The sequence below is a fragment of the Equus quagga genome, chromosome 5, assembly GCF_021613505.1.
Source record: "Equus quagga isolate Etosha38 chromosome 5, UCLA_HA_Equagga_1.0, whole genome shotgun sequence".
NCBI lineage: Eukaryota > Metazoa > Chordata > Mammalia > Perissodactyla > Equidae > Equus > Equus quagga.
In genome coordinates, this window is record NC_060271.1 from 108,825,564 (window position 1) to 108,839,379 (window position 13,816).

A 13,816-nucleotide genomic window follows, 5' to 3' on the forward strand; every position below is an offset into this window, starting at 1 on the left:
TGGTTATTAACCTAATGGCAAAGCTACAATCTATGTTAAGTTTGGCTGCTTATTTTGGGAACTGTTTTGAATTCTAAGGCGTTAATAAATATATGTTAAAGTCATCTGTAAAAACATAGAAAAATAATGTGGGATCAAAGCAACAAAGTATTTTATTTTGACAAACCCGTGTTTTTATTTTGTGCATTGCAGGTGTGAGTATACAGTTCCTTTGTTCCCCTAGACCTGAGGAGCCTATTGAACATGTTACAGCGTGTCTGCAGGCCTTACATACCTTGCTGGATTCTCCTTATGCCCGAGTCCATATTGCAGAAGACCAGGTACACTGTATTTTTATAATGGATAATTAATTATATGCTTTGTTTACATCATATTAAGATAATTTTCTCACAGATGAAATATTATATAATGAGTATTCAGGATTTTGGCTTTATCTAAAACCCTATACAATCATGCATTGCTTAATGATGGGGATATGTTCTGGGAGATGCATCGTTAGGTCATTTCATCATTGTACAAACATCATAGGGTGTACTTACATGAACCTAGATGGTATAGCCCACTGCACATCTAGGCTAGATGGTACTAATCTTACGGGACCCCCATCATATATGCAATCCGTTGTTGACCGAAATGTCGTTATGTGGCACATCTACTGTACTGAATGTTGGTTGACCAGGTGCAGCTAGACTAGAGATAGTCACTATACTGTCTTTGATTTGTTCATCAGCAGTCAAGTAAAACTAAAAATTTAAGGGATGCCTTCAGTCCCAATTAATGATTCTACTAATAAGGGCTGAAGTAATTTATTAGACTTAAATTATATCACTTTTAAATGTCTGATAAGTTTTATGTCTCATTTAATTAAATTTTTTAAGTACTTATCTAAACAATTTAATTACTTTTTCTAATTTATGTATGGAATATTTAGAGAACTTTATTCATGTTACAGAGCCAAGCTATGACTAGATTTGTTATTCTTCTTTATAATTAGGAATTCTTTTATTTTCCTAGTAAGAACCACCTCTTTGGACACTATCACTATCACATGGTATCAGTTGGGGTAATTTTTCATAAAAGATAGACAAATAAAAAACAAAGTTACTATCATTTTAGTATATCAGAATTCGTTTTGCACATGATGCTGACCAAACCAAACCAAACCAAAGCATGTGCTGTGTGATTACAAGATTCACTTAGCGATGAACTCTTCTGGTACCCCGGCCTTGTAGTCTGAAGCTGTGTCTCAGCTAAACTACAGATCACTGCAGGAAACTCCAGGGTGGTTTTCAATGAATAAAGAAGAAGAAAAGAGAGCCAAGACGGGAACCTTAGGGATAAATAGCAAATAATGATTGAGATGAGGGGAAATAAGTCAGCAGTGGGGACTACTAGAGAGGCAGGAGGAGAACTAAAGGAGACAGAGTCATCAAAGACAAGTGGGGTGTTTCAAGGATAGACAATGGTATCAAAATAAACAGAATCCAGCAAATAAGGACAGAAGAGCCCAGAGGAGGTTATTGGTGACCTCAGGCGCAGAGCATTTCCTTCGATGGGTAGAAGCCAGATTGAGGAGTGAATGAGAGGGTAAAAGAGGTGGAAGCGTATGGGCTGGGAAAGGAAGAAGCAAATAGAGATAGAGGAGAACATGGGGGCAGAGAGAACGATCTGAGAGGGGTTTTGCGGGGATGGGGTAGGGAGGGGAAATTAGAAAGGAAAGACTTGAGCATTTTCCTTCTACTGGCGAGAGGAGCCTAACTAGAGAGAGAGGCAAAGACATATGCTTGAGTTCCTTCTGGTGTCCTTGGGAAGTCAAACGGGATGGGATAGGAAGCACATGAGGCAGGGTTAATCAGCCATGGATAAGAGGCTGGACGCTTGATCTGAAGGAGAGAGGGAAAGGCGACTTTGGTTGTAGTTGGGTTTTTTCCTCCCTCTTTGAAGTTTGAGGCAGGTTCATTGGGTGGGTCTGAGGTAGAAGATTGAGAGTAGGAGGCTTAAACAGGAGTGGTGACAGGCTGTGATAGTCGCTCTCTGAGATGAATCGGAGGGATTATCAGAAGTGCCTGGAATCCCTGGTAGACAACTCTTGGGAACTCAGCTTAGGTTGGAAATCATAAATTTTAGTGGCACTGGACTCTCGCAGTACTGTTGAGTCCAAATAGAGGAAAGAAATAGGAGGATGATAATTTTTTAATGTAAAAATTATTTATATATTTAATAATTAAGGAATAATTTTTTGATTGAAAATATGTTGGGATAAAATAAGACTGTCAAGATTGTTACAGTGTTTGTTGCATAGTCCTCTGATTAAATTTAGCTATTAATTTTGGCTACCAAATTTGTTTTTACGTGTATATTTTCTTAGATTTAATAATATAAATGTATCATTTATAATTACAATTAATTAAATTTCTCTGTATTAATTTATAATAGCTGATTGGTGTTGAGTTGCTGAATGTTTTGCACCGCCTCCTCTTGACCTGGAATCCACCCTCTGTCCAGCTGCTGGTTACTGGAGTTGTACAACAGATAGTAAGAGCCGCTCAGGATTACTTGCAAGAAAAAAGAAACACTCTAAGTAAGCCCTAGAAATTACACTAACTTTGAAGTAGGTCTTATTTGTACTCTAATTTTTAAAATATTAATCCAGGAAGTTTTTAATAAAAAATTTTAATCTACATTTAGAAGAATTGCAATTGATTTTGCTTTCATTATAAAGAACCAAATGAAATTCCTTATAGTCAACTATTTTTCACCTTCAAAAGTGTTTCAACTTCATATGTTTCAGCCCAACATATGTGTTACTCCAATTATGAAATGCATTCCTAATAAAAATACCTAATAGGAGCCGGCCCCATAGCCCCAAGTGGTTCAGTTCATGCGCTCTGCCTTGGTGGCCCAGGTTTTCGTGGGTCTGGATCCTGGGCGCAGACATGGCACTGCTCATCAAGCCATGCTGAGGCAGCGTCCCATATGGCACAACCAGAGGCATCACAACTAGAATATACAACTATGTACTGGGAGGCCTTGGGGAGAAGAAGAAGCGAAAAAAAAGAAGAAGATTGGCAACAGATGTTAGCTTAGGTGCCAAACTTTAAAAAAAAAAAACCTGATAAAAATTTTCCAAGTAAATGAATTGTCCTTTACTTTTAAGGAGAGGTCATTAAACAGAATTTTAGTCAGGTAGAGAATTTTCTGAGAAAGACGAGTGGCATCAGTTAGACATTTTGTTGTAAATTTTTTGGAAAGAATTTCTAAAATACACTTATTGTGTTGTTTTGTTAGTTTGTTATTTTTTTGCTGAAAATTTCACCAAATTTTCTTTTACCCAAGATGAAGATGATATGGAGAAAGAGTCCTGTCCTGCATTAGGAGAAGGAGGTGACAGTGGTGGTCTCATTCCCGGAAAGTCTCTTGTGTTTGCAACCATGGAGCTGCTGATGTTCATTTTAGTGCGGCATATGCCGCATCTCAGTACCAAGATGTCGGACTCTCCAAGTCACGTAGCTACCAAAACTCGCCTGTCGGAGGAAAGTGCTCGTTTGGTGGCAGCCACAGTTACCATACTCTCTGACTTACCATCCCTTTGTTCACCTGCTGGTACAGTATTGATCACTATTTGGAAATGCATTATAGTACATTAGACAAAGATGAGCTTGCCTTTGATTTTAAGCACTGTTATGACTTCTTTTCCTCTTAAATATCAAATGTGAGAGAAGTTGATCTTTTCTAAGGGTTTGTTTATCTTTAGGAGCCTATAAAGAGGAAAAATTTAAAAAACCAAAAACTCAAGATGGTCTTTTCAGATATATTTCAAACAAACTTCAGCAAGGAGATCGAACCACAACTTGAGGGAAGACATTGAATGTTAGCAGATATACATAAGGTCGCATTGTTAAACCCTTTAGTTTCTGATCTAGTTATCACTCTTGAACAACACTGACAAGCTAAAGAATCTCAGAGGAGAGTGACAACCAACTCTAAGGAGTAGCTAAAGAAACTACAGCTGAAAAAGATAATAGCTTTCCGTAGACACCTGAAGAACTATCGAATGGAAAAATAGACTTTCCCTCTGTTTTATCTAGAAGGTATAAATAGTATCAGGAGATGTAAGGGTAAATTTCAGCTCAACGCAAGCCTACAGATGTGAAAATAATGAATTCTCCATCATTGGAACTTTGCAGGTAGACTGCAGTGGCTGCGTGTAAGAGTGGTGAAGGGAGTCTTTCATTAACTGGGAGATTGAATTCGATGACCTTAAAGTTCTTTCGGCTACAAATTCAAGGATCCTTTCATTTCTTCTTTGCTTACCCATATAGTCATTTTCCTGATTTGATTAGGCTTACTTTAGTACACTGAAGAGTGATTACGTATCTTAGAATTGCTACCTGATTCATGATTTGCCAAGTTACTCAGATACTTCTCAAAGTATATGGTAGTGTTTTCCTTCTGTTTTTTTATCTTCCTTTCTTATTTTCATTATGAAGCTCCTGACATATTAAACAGGTGAAATATTGGAAGTAATAAAAGCAGGCTAGTTGGAAAAGGAAAGAAAATATTAATTCCGTCTTCTTGGAAATAACTTGCCACTTTATTTTCTTTTTCAAACATTGAATTGTAGTAATAGTCATCCAGTAAATTTTGTGTAAAAACAAGGAAAAGAAATAATATTAAGCCACAGTCAATTATTTAAAAAAACAATTGAAACAACTGTAATAGGGGACCTAAAGTAGTTATGAGGTAATCTGATTTGTTTTTGTTTTAGGATGTATGACAATCCTGCCCACGATTCTATTTTTAATTGCAAGAATATTGAAAGACACAGCAATAAAATCTGTGGATAATCAAGTTCCTCCACCAGTCAGTGCAGCTCTTCAAGGGATTAAAAGTATTGTGACACTTTCAATGGCCAAAACGGAGGAGACTCAGAAACAGTGGACAGCTCTAATTCGTAGCACTCTTGCGTGCATCCTGGAATATTCTCAACCAGGTAACCTAAGCAGAGTTAAAAAGTTTTAATCTATAGGAAATCTGTTTCCCAAAAACTAATTAATTGAATGAGCTTGTCAGAAAACTGCTGTGTAACACTGAATCCACGCAGGTAGGTGTTTTAGTCACATTTTTCAGATATGAGCTGTAACACCCCTTTCTGGACACTGACTCTAAATGCCTTATTGTAGCATTTAAATACATGTTGGGAGGTCTTTCTCCCCCGAAAAGGACAGAAAACATTAGAAAATATAACCAGAATTGAATTAACATGTGTTGATATATTTGTTTGCTTCAGTTGTTTTTTTCCAAAAAAGATAATAAAATGGGAGAGAAGGTTGAAGTATCTGTCACTGCCTCAGAGCATCCTCCAATGAAACCACAGTCTTGATTTTGATATGTTTCATTCCAGATATATCTGAATATGTAAATAAATATAATTTTATGTTAATATAGATCAGTTATGATAAATACACTATATATTAATAAAGGTATATATGAATTACATATAGAGTGAGATAAACAACCATAAGCAGTATATAGTATTTCTTTTTGTGTTTTTAAATTTACGTAATGTCATAATATTTCATTCTACCTTCATTCTCTGACTTAAGTATTTTTTGCAGCTATTAATGTATACATATTAAACTCTCATTCATTCTTTTTAACTCCTATATAGTTTTCCATCACATGTATTTATCAATTATTATTCATTCCCTTGTGAACGGATATTTTAGCTGTTTCTGATTTTCCCAGTTATAAAAATTGCTTCAGTGAACATCTTTATAAATTTCTGATGCACATGTGCTGTGAGATTTCCTAGGGTATACCCCTGAGAAGTGGAATTATGGCACATTTTAATTTTAATTTTATCAGACGTGGCCAAATTGCTCTCCAAACTAGCTGTATGAATTTACACTTTCACCAGCAGTATATTATAATAATCTGTTTCTCCACATCCTCACTAATACTTGCTATTTCACACTTTCGAATTTTCCTATCTGAGGGGTATAACATACTCTTATTGTTTTAATTTGCATTTCTCTTTTTCCTAGTGAGAATAGCATTTTTCATGTTTGTGTTTAATTTTGGGGAAAATGCTTATTCATAATTTGTCCATTTTTCTTCTCTGACTTTTTTCTTTCATTTCTTTTTTGAGGAAGATTAGTCCTGAGCTAACATCTGTTGCCAGTCCTCTGCTTTTTACTGAGGAAGGCTGGCCCTGAGCTAACATCCATGCCCATCTTCCTCTACTTTATATGGGGGATGTCTACCACAGCATGGTTTGCCAAGTGGTGCCAGGTCCTCACCCAGGATTCGAACTGGCGAATCCCAGGCTGCCAAAGTGGAACGTGTCGCTTACCCACTGCGCCACCAGGCCCGCCCCATTCATTTTATTTCTGTTGTAAAGAAAATGTCAAAAGGCTGAAAACAAAGAATACAAATTAAAGATTTGCCATATCACCTATTAAGACATTTCCATACTGAAACTGTGGAGCGGGCCCAAGAATCAATAGACAGGGCAACAAAACAGAACAGGTTGCTTTAAAGCAGATGTTCATCCACATGAGAATATAGTACACAATAAAGGCATATTCATTATTCTTCAGATGGTTTGTATCAATTAGCTGTTTGAGAAATGAATTTCAGTTAGGTCTTCACCATATATCATGACTCAACATAAATACCAGATAAATTAAAATGATAATGTATATTTTAAAAATAAAGAAAATATGGGTAATCTTTTATGTAATAATAGCAAAGGACTATGTAAGTATAAGTCAGTGGAAATTATCAATGTATTGGGCTGTATAGAAATTAACTTCTGGTTGCCAAAACATCTTACATTAAAAGGTAGCTGAAAAAAAAGCTGAAAAACTGACAATAATACTTATGTCAGTTTTAATATCATTAATATACAAAGAAGTCTTATAAGAAAAACATTTAACGTCCCAACAGAAGAAAGAAGAAAGGAAAGAACGTGTACATTAGTTAAAAGGAAGTAGAAATGACCGCTGAGAATATAAGAAAATCAGCCATGTATTATATAAGCAAATAAATAGAAACCAAAAAAAGTAACATACATTTTTACCTATAAAGCTGATTTTTTAAAAAATGTGATAATGGAGCCAGCCCTCATGGCCTAGTGGTTAAAGTTCCACACACTCCGCTTGGGCAGCTGGAGTTTGGTTCCTGGACACAGAACCACACAACTCATGCCACTAGCCACGCTGTGGCAGCAGCTCACATGAAGAACTAGAAGCACTTACAACTAGAGTAAATAACTATGTCCTCGGGCTTTGAGGAGGGAAAAGATAAAGAGTATGACAACGCAACACAGCTGGAATCGGTACCAGGAGAATGTTTTCATATTTTGCTGAAGGGAGTTTAAAATGGTTTAAACTTTCAGGGTATCATTTCTGCAGAATGTACAAAGAGTGTTTAAGAATTCATACTCTTAGACCTTATAGATCAAAAAATTATATTCAAGGGGCCAGCCCAGTGGCGCAGCAGTTAAGTTCACACATTCCGCTTCGATGGCGCAGGGTTCACTGGTTCGGATCCTGGGTGCGGAAACTATGCAGTGCTTGTCACTGATGCTGTGGCAGGCATCCCACATATAAAGTAGAGGAAGATGGGCATAGATGTTAGCTCAGGGCCAGTCTTCCACAGCAAAAAACAGGAGGATTGGCGGCAGATGTTAGCTCAGGGCTAATCTTCCTCCAAAACAAAAAGAAAGAATTAAAATTTGTCTTAAGATGTGTCTTCTAAAAGAAAATTATGTTCAAGGTTATTTATCACAGTCTATTTTACAATAATGAAAATTGTTCTGGCAGTGGGAAAAATTATAAAGTACATGATGGTATACTCATTTGGATTATATATCCATTATATCTATTAAAAATCATGTTTATAAATAATTTTATATAAAAAGACTAACCTAAACCAGAAGAAATTAAGCCAAAACCTAGAAATTAAACTTAAACTATCACTAGATGGTAGAATTACAAGTTTTATTTTCTTTCCCATACCCTTTTTATATTTTAAACAATGACCGTGTATTACTTTTATTATCTGAATTTTTTTAATCTTAATTATTTGGAAGGGAAAACTTTAGTTTTATTAATGTTACTAAAACTATTTTGGCTTTATAATGAGTTAATATTTTGTTTTTTTTGGTTTTTTTTATTATATATTTTTTTTAATTGAGTTGATAGGTTACAATCTTTTGTGATTTCAGTTGTACATTAATGTTTGTCATTTGTGTTGTAGGTGCACTCGTTCACCCTTTGTGCCCACCCCCCACCCCACCTTTCCCCTGGTAGCCACTAATCTGTTCTCTTTGTCCACATTTTTAAATTCCTCATATGAGTGGAGTCAGAGAGAGATTATCCTTCTCTAACTGGCTTATTTCACTTAACATAATTCCCTCAAGGTCCATCCATGTTGTTGCAAATGGGATGATTTTGTTCTGTTTTGCAGCTGAGTAGTATTCCATTGTATATACGTACCATATCTTCTTTATCCATTCGTCTGTTGATGGGCACTTAGGTTGCTTCCATGTCTTGGCTATTGTAAATAATGCTGCAATGAACATTGGGGTGCATGGGACTTTTGGAATTGCTGACTTCAAGCTCTTTGGATAGATACCCAGTAGTGGGATAGCTGGATCGTATGGTATTTCTATTTTTAATTTTTTGAGGAATCTCTATACTGTTTTCCATAGTGGCTGCACTAATTTGCATTCCCACCAGCAGTGTATGAGGGTTCCATTCTCTCCACAACCTCTCCAACATTTGTTACTATTAGATTTAGATATTTTTGTCATTCTAATGGGTGTAAGGTGATATCTTATTGTAGTTTTGATTTGCATTTCCCTGATGATCAGCGATGATGAGCATCTTTTCATGTGCCTATTGGCCATCTGTATATCTTCTTTGGAGAAATGTCTGTTCATGTCTCCAGCCCATTTTTTGATCGGGTTGTTTGATTTTTTGTTGTTGGGTTGTGAGAGTTCTTTTTATATTATGGATATTAAGCCTTTGTCAGATATATGACTTGCAAATATTTTTTCCCAGTTAGTGGGTTGTTTTTTTGTTTCAATCCTGTTTTCATTTGCCTGAAGAAGCTCTTTAGTCTGATGAAGTCCCATTTGTTTATTCTTTCTATTGTCTCTCTTCTCTGAGAAGACATGGTGTCCAAAAAGGTCCTTTTAATACTGATGTCAAAGAGTGTACTGCCTATGTTTTCTTCTAGAAGCCTTATGGTTTCAGGTCTCACCTTTAGGTCTTTGATCCATTTTGAGTTTATTTTGGTGAATGGTGAAAAAGAATGGTCAATTTTCATTCTTTTACATATGGCTTTCCAGTTTTCCCAGCACCATTTGTTGAAAAGACTTTCTTTCCTCCATTGTATGCACTCTGCTCCTTTGTCAAAGATAAGCTGTCCATAGATGTGTGGTTTTATTTCTGTGCTTTCAATTCTGTTCCATTGATCTGTGCACCTGTTTTTGTACCAGTACCATGCTGTTTTGATTACTGTAGCTTTGTAGTACGTTTTGAAGTCAGGGATTGTAATGCCTCCGTTTTGTTCTTTTTTCTCAGGATTGCTTGAGCAATTCGGGGTCTTTTTTTGCCCCATATAAATTTTAGGATTCTTTGTTCTAATTCTGTAAAGAATGTCATTGGGATTCTGATTGGGATAGCATTGAATCTGTAAATTGCTTTAGGTAGAACAGACATTTTAACTATGTTTATTCTTCCAATCCATATACATGGAATGTCTTTCCATCTCCTTATGTCGTCATCCAATTCTCTCAGAAAGGCCTTGTAATTTTCATTATATAGGTCCTTCACTTCCTTAGCTAAATTTACCCTGAGGTGTTTTATTCTTTTTGTTGCTATTGTGAATGGTATTGTGTTCTTGAGTTCTTTTTCTGTTAGCTCGTTGTTAGAATATAGAAATGCTACTGATTTATGCAAATTGATTTTATACCCCGCAACTTTGCTGTAGTTGTTGATTACTTCTAAGAGTTTTCCAATGGATTCTTTGGGGTTTTCTATGTATAAGATCATGTCATCTGCAAACAGCGAGAGTTTCACTTCTTCCATGCCTATTTGGATTCCTTTTATTCCTGTATCTTGCCTGATTGCTCTGGCCAGGACCTCCAGTACTATGTTAAATAAGAGTGGTGATAGAGGGCATCCTTATCTCATTCCTGTTTTCAGGGGGATGGCACTCAGTTTTTACCCATTGAGTATGATGTTGGCTGTGGGCTTGTCATATATGGCCTTTATTATGTTGAGGTAGTTCCCTTCTATGCCCATTTTGTTCAGAGTTTTTATCATAAATGGCTGTTGGATCTTGTCAAATGCTTTCTCTGCATCTATTGAGATGATCATGTGGTTTTTATTCCTCAATTTGTTGATGTGGTGTATCACGTTGATTGATTTGAGGATGTTGAACCATCCCTGTGTCCCTGGTATGAATCCCACTTGATCATGATGTATGATCCTTTTGATGAATTGCTGAATTCTGGTGGCCAAAACTTTGTTTAGAATTTTTGCATCTATGTTCATCAGTGATATTGGCCTGTAGTTCTCTCTTTTCGTGGCGTCCTTGTCTGGCTTTGGTATCAGCGTGATGTTGGCCTCATAGAATGTGTTAAGAAGTGTTCCATCCTCCCTAATTTTTTGGAATAGCTTGAAAAGGATAGGTGTTAAATCCTCTCTGAAAGTTTGGTAGAATTCCCCAGGGAAGCCATCTGGTCCTGGGGTTTTATTCTTTGCGATGTTTTTGATTGCCGTTTCAATCTCTTTCCTTGTGATTGGTGTGTTCAAATTGTCTGCTTCTTCTTGAGTGAGCTTTGGGAGATTGTAAGAGTCCAAGAATTTATCCATTTCCTCTAGGTTATCCATTCTCTTAGCATAGAGTTTTTCGTAGTATTCTCTTACCATCTGTTCTATTTCTGCAGTCTGTTGTTATTTCTCCTGTCTGTTGTTATTTCTCCTCGCTCATTTCTGATTTTGTTTATTTGAGCTTTCTCCCTTTTTTTCTTTGTAAGTCTGGCTAGGGGTTTGTCAATTTTATTTATCTTCTCAAAGAGCCAGTTCTTTGTTTCATTGATGCTTTCTATCGCCTTTTTCGTTTCAGTAGTATTTATTTCTGCTCTGATTTTTATTATTTCTCTCCTTCTGCTGCCTTTGGGCTTTATTTGTTCTTCTTTCTCTAGTTCAGTTAGGTGTAGTTTAAGATTGCTTATTTGGGATTTTTCTTGTTTGTTAAGATGTGCCTGTATTGCAATGAATTTTCCTCTTAATACAGCTTTTGCTGTATCCCATATGAGTTGGTATGGCGTGTTATCATTTTCATTAGTTTCCAGGTATTTTCTGATTTCTTCTTTAATTTCTTCAATGATCCATTGCTTGTTCAGTAGTGTATTGTTTAGTCTCCACATCTTTGTGCCTTTCTCAGCTTTTTTCTTGTAATTAATTTCTAGCCTTATAGCAGCATGATCAGAGAAGATGCTTGTTATTATTTCAATTTTTTTAAATTTCTAGAGGCTTGCCTTGTTTCCCAACGTATGGTCTATCCTTGAGAATGTTCCATGTGCACTTGAGAAGAATGTGTCTTCTGCTTTTTTAGGGTGAAGTGATCTATATATGTCTATTAAGTCCAATTGTTTTAGTTTTTCGTTTAGCTCCACTATTTCTTTGTTGGTTTTCTGTCTGGATGATCTGTCCATTGATGTGAGTGGGGTGTGGAGGTCCCCTACTGTTATTGTATTGTTTTTAACATCTTCCTTTAGGTCTGTTAATAGTTGCTTTATGAACCTTGGTGCTCCTATGTTGGGTGCATAGATATTTATAAGCGTTATTTCTTCTTGATGAAGTGTCCCTTTGATCATTATATATTGTCCCTGTGTGTCTCTCTTTACCTGTCTTATTTTGAAATCCACTTTGTCTGATAAAAGAATTGCAACACCTGCTTTTTTTCCTTGCTATTAGCTTGAAGTATGGTCTCCACCGCTTCACTCTGATCCTGTGTTTGCCCTTGGGGCTAAGGTGTGTTTCCTGGAGGCAACAAATTGTTGGATCTTGTTCTTTAATCCATTTTGCCACTGTTTGTCTTTTTATTGGAGAGTTCAGTCCGTTCACATTGAGAGTGATTATTGATGCATGTGGACTTAAAGCTGTCAATCTGTTGCTCATTATCTGGCTTTCCTGCTTTTCTCTTCCTGTGTGGTTTATCCTACCCATTTGATACTGCAATTTCTTATGCTGGGTTTCTTAGATTTTTCCTTATTTATGTTTTGTGTCTCTGTTCTGTTGTTTAGTTTAGTGTCTACCCTGAAGTTTGTATTTAGAATCTCATGTATAATATAGTCTATTCTCTGGTGGTCTCTTACTTACTTAACCTAGACTAATTTAGTCCCTTTGCTCTTCCCCTCCTAAATTATTATTTTCACTTCTTGTTCCAACTTGTGTTATGAGTTTGTAGTTAGGGTGATAAGATCGTCTTTGCTTTGGTAGTTTCCTTACCTTTATCCTAATGCTATAGTTGAATATTTGCTATCCTATTCTGGTTCTATTTATCTGTCTCCCTACTCTGTGGTTTGTGATTCCTTTCTCCCTTTTTTCTTTTTTCAGGTAGGAGGGCCTTCTTGAGGATTTCTTGTAGTGGAGGACTTTTGGTTACAAATTCCTTTAACTTTTGTTTGTCTGGAAAAGATTTAATTTCTCCCTCATATCTGAAGGGTATTCTTGCTGGATAGAGTATTCTTGGCTGAAGATTTTTATCTTTTAAAGCTTTGAATATGTCACTCCATTCTCTCCTAGCTTGTAAGGTTTCTGCAGAGAAATCTGCTGAAAGTCTGATAGGGGCTCCCTTGTAGGTAATTCTCTTATTTCATGCAGCCCTGAGTATTCTTTCTTTGTCGTTCCTTTTTGCCAATTTTACTACTATATGCCTTGCAGTAGGTCTTTTTACATTGACAAATCTAGGAGATCTAAAAGCTTCCTCTACACACATTTCTCCCTCAATCCCTAGATTTGGGAAGTTCTCTTCTATAATTTCATTAAGCACACTTTCTGCTCCATTTTCCTTTTCTATGTTCTTGGGAATTCCTATGATCCTTGAATTCTTTCTCCTCATTGAATCTGCTATCTCTCTGATACTTTCCTCCTTCCTTTTAATCCTTAGTTCTCTTTCTTCCTCTGTCTGCAGCCATTCAGCCTGTCTATCTTCGATTATGCTAATTTGCTCTTCTATGGAGTCTACCCGGGCATTCAGGGAATCCGTATTCTGTTTTATCTGGTCCATTGTGTTTTTCATCTCTAGTAATTCAGTTTGATTCTTCTTTATAATTTCAATCTCTTTTGTGAAGTAACTCCAGAACTCAGCTTGTTTCTCTATCTTTCTCTCTACCTCATTGAGTTTTTTGATTATAGCTTCTCTGAACTCATTTTCATTTAGTTTACCTAATTCCAAGTCCTCAGGACTTAATTCTATGTTTTTATTGTTTTCCTTCTGGTCTGGGCCTTTTATAAATTGCTGGATGGTAGAGGAGCGGTTTTTTCACATGGTGGTAGAATTCGGTTGCAGTTACCGCTTGTCACCACTAGATGGGGGTCAAGTGCCACGCAGTCTGAGCTCTCTGCCTTCAGGCAAGATGTCCACGCCCAGTGCACCTTGCCGGGGCAGGGGCGGTTTCTCTCGCGCACCGATCTGGATTCGATCAGTTCTGTTCTCTGGTCTCCCGCCCTGCGTTTATGGGGTCCCGGCACACGGAAGCTTTCCCCCGTCAGTGGGTTTCCACTGTACT

The 13,816-nt window shown here is 36.7% G+C and overlaps 1 protein-coding gene across 2 annotated transcripts in view; it reads left to right on the plus strand.

The window, feature by feature from the left end:
- HEATR5B (HEAT repeat containing 5B) overlaps positions 1-13,816 on the plus strand; it is a 103,681-nt gene that overhangs the window by 79,801 nt on the left and 10,064 nt on the right. For both annotated transcript variants that reach the window (XM_046660574.1, XM_046660575.1), the window contains exons 30-33: positions 193-320; positions 2,437-2,581; positions 3,337-3,603; positions 4,769-4,993. In XM_046660574.1, the coding sequence (XP_046516530.1) occupies positions 193-320; positions 2,437-2,581; positions 3,337-3,603; positions 4,769-4,993 (765 nt within the window). The remainder of the gene's footprint in view (positions 1-192; positions 321-2,436; positions 2,582-3,336; positions 3,604-4,768; positions 4,994-13,816) is intronic.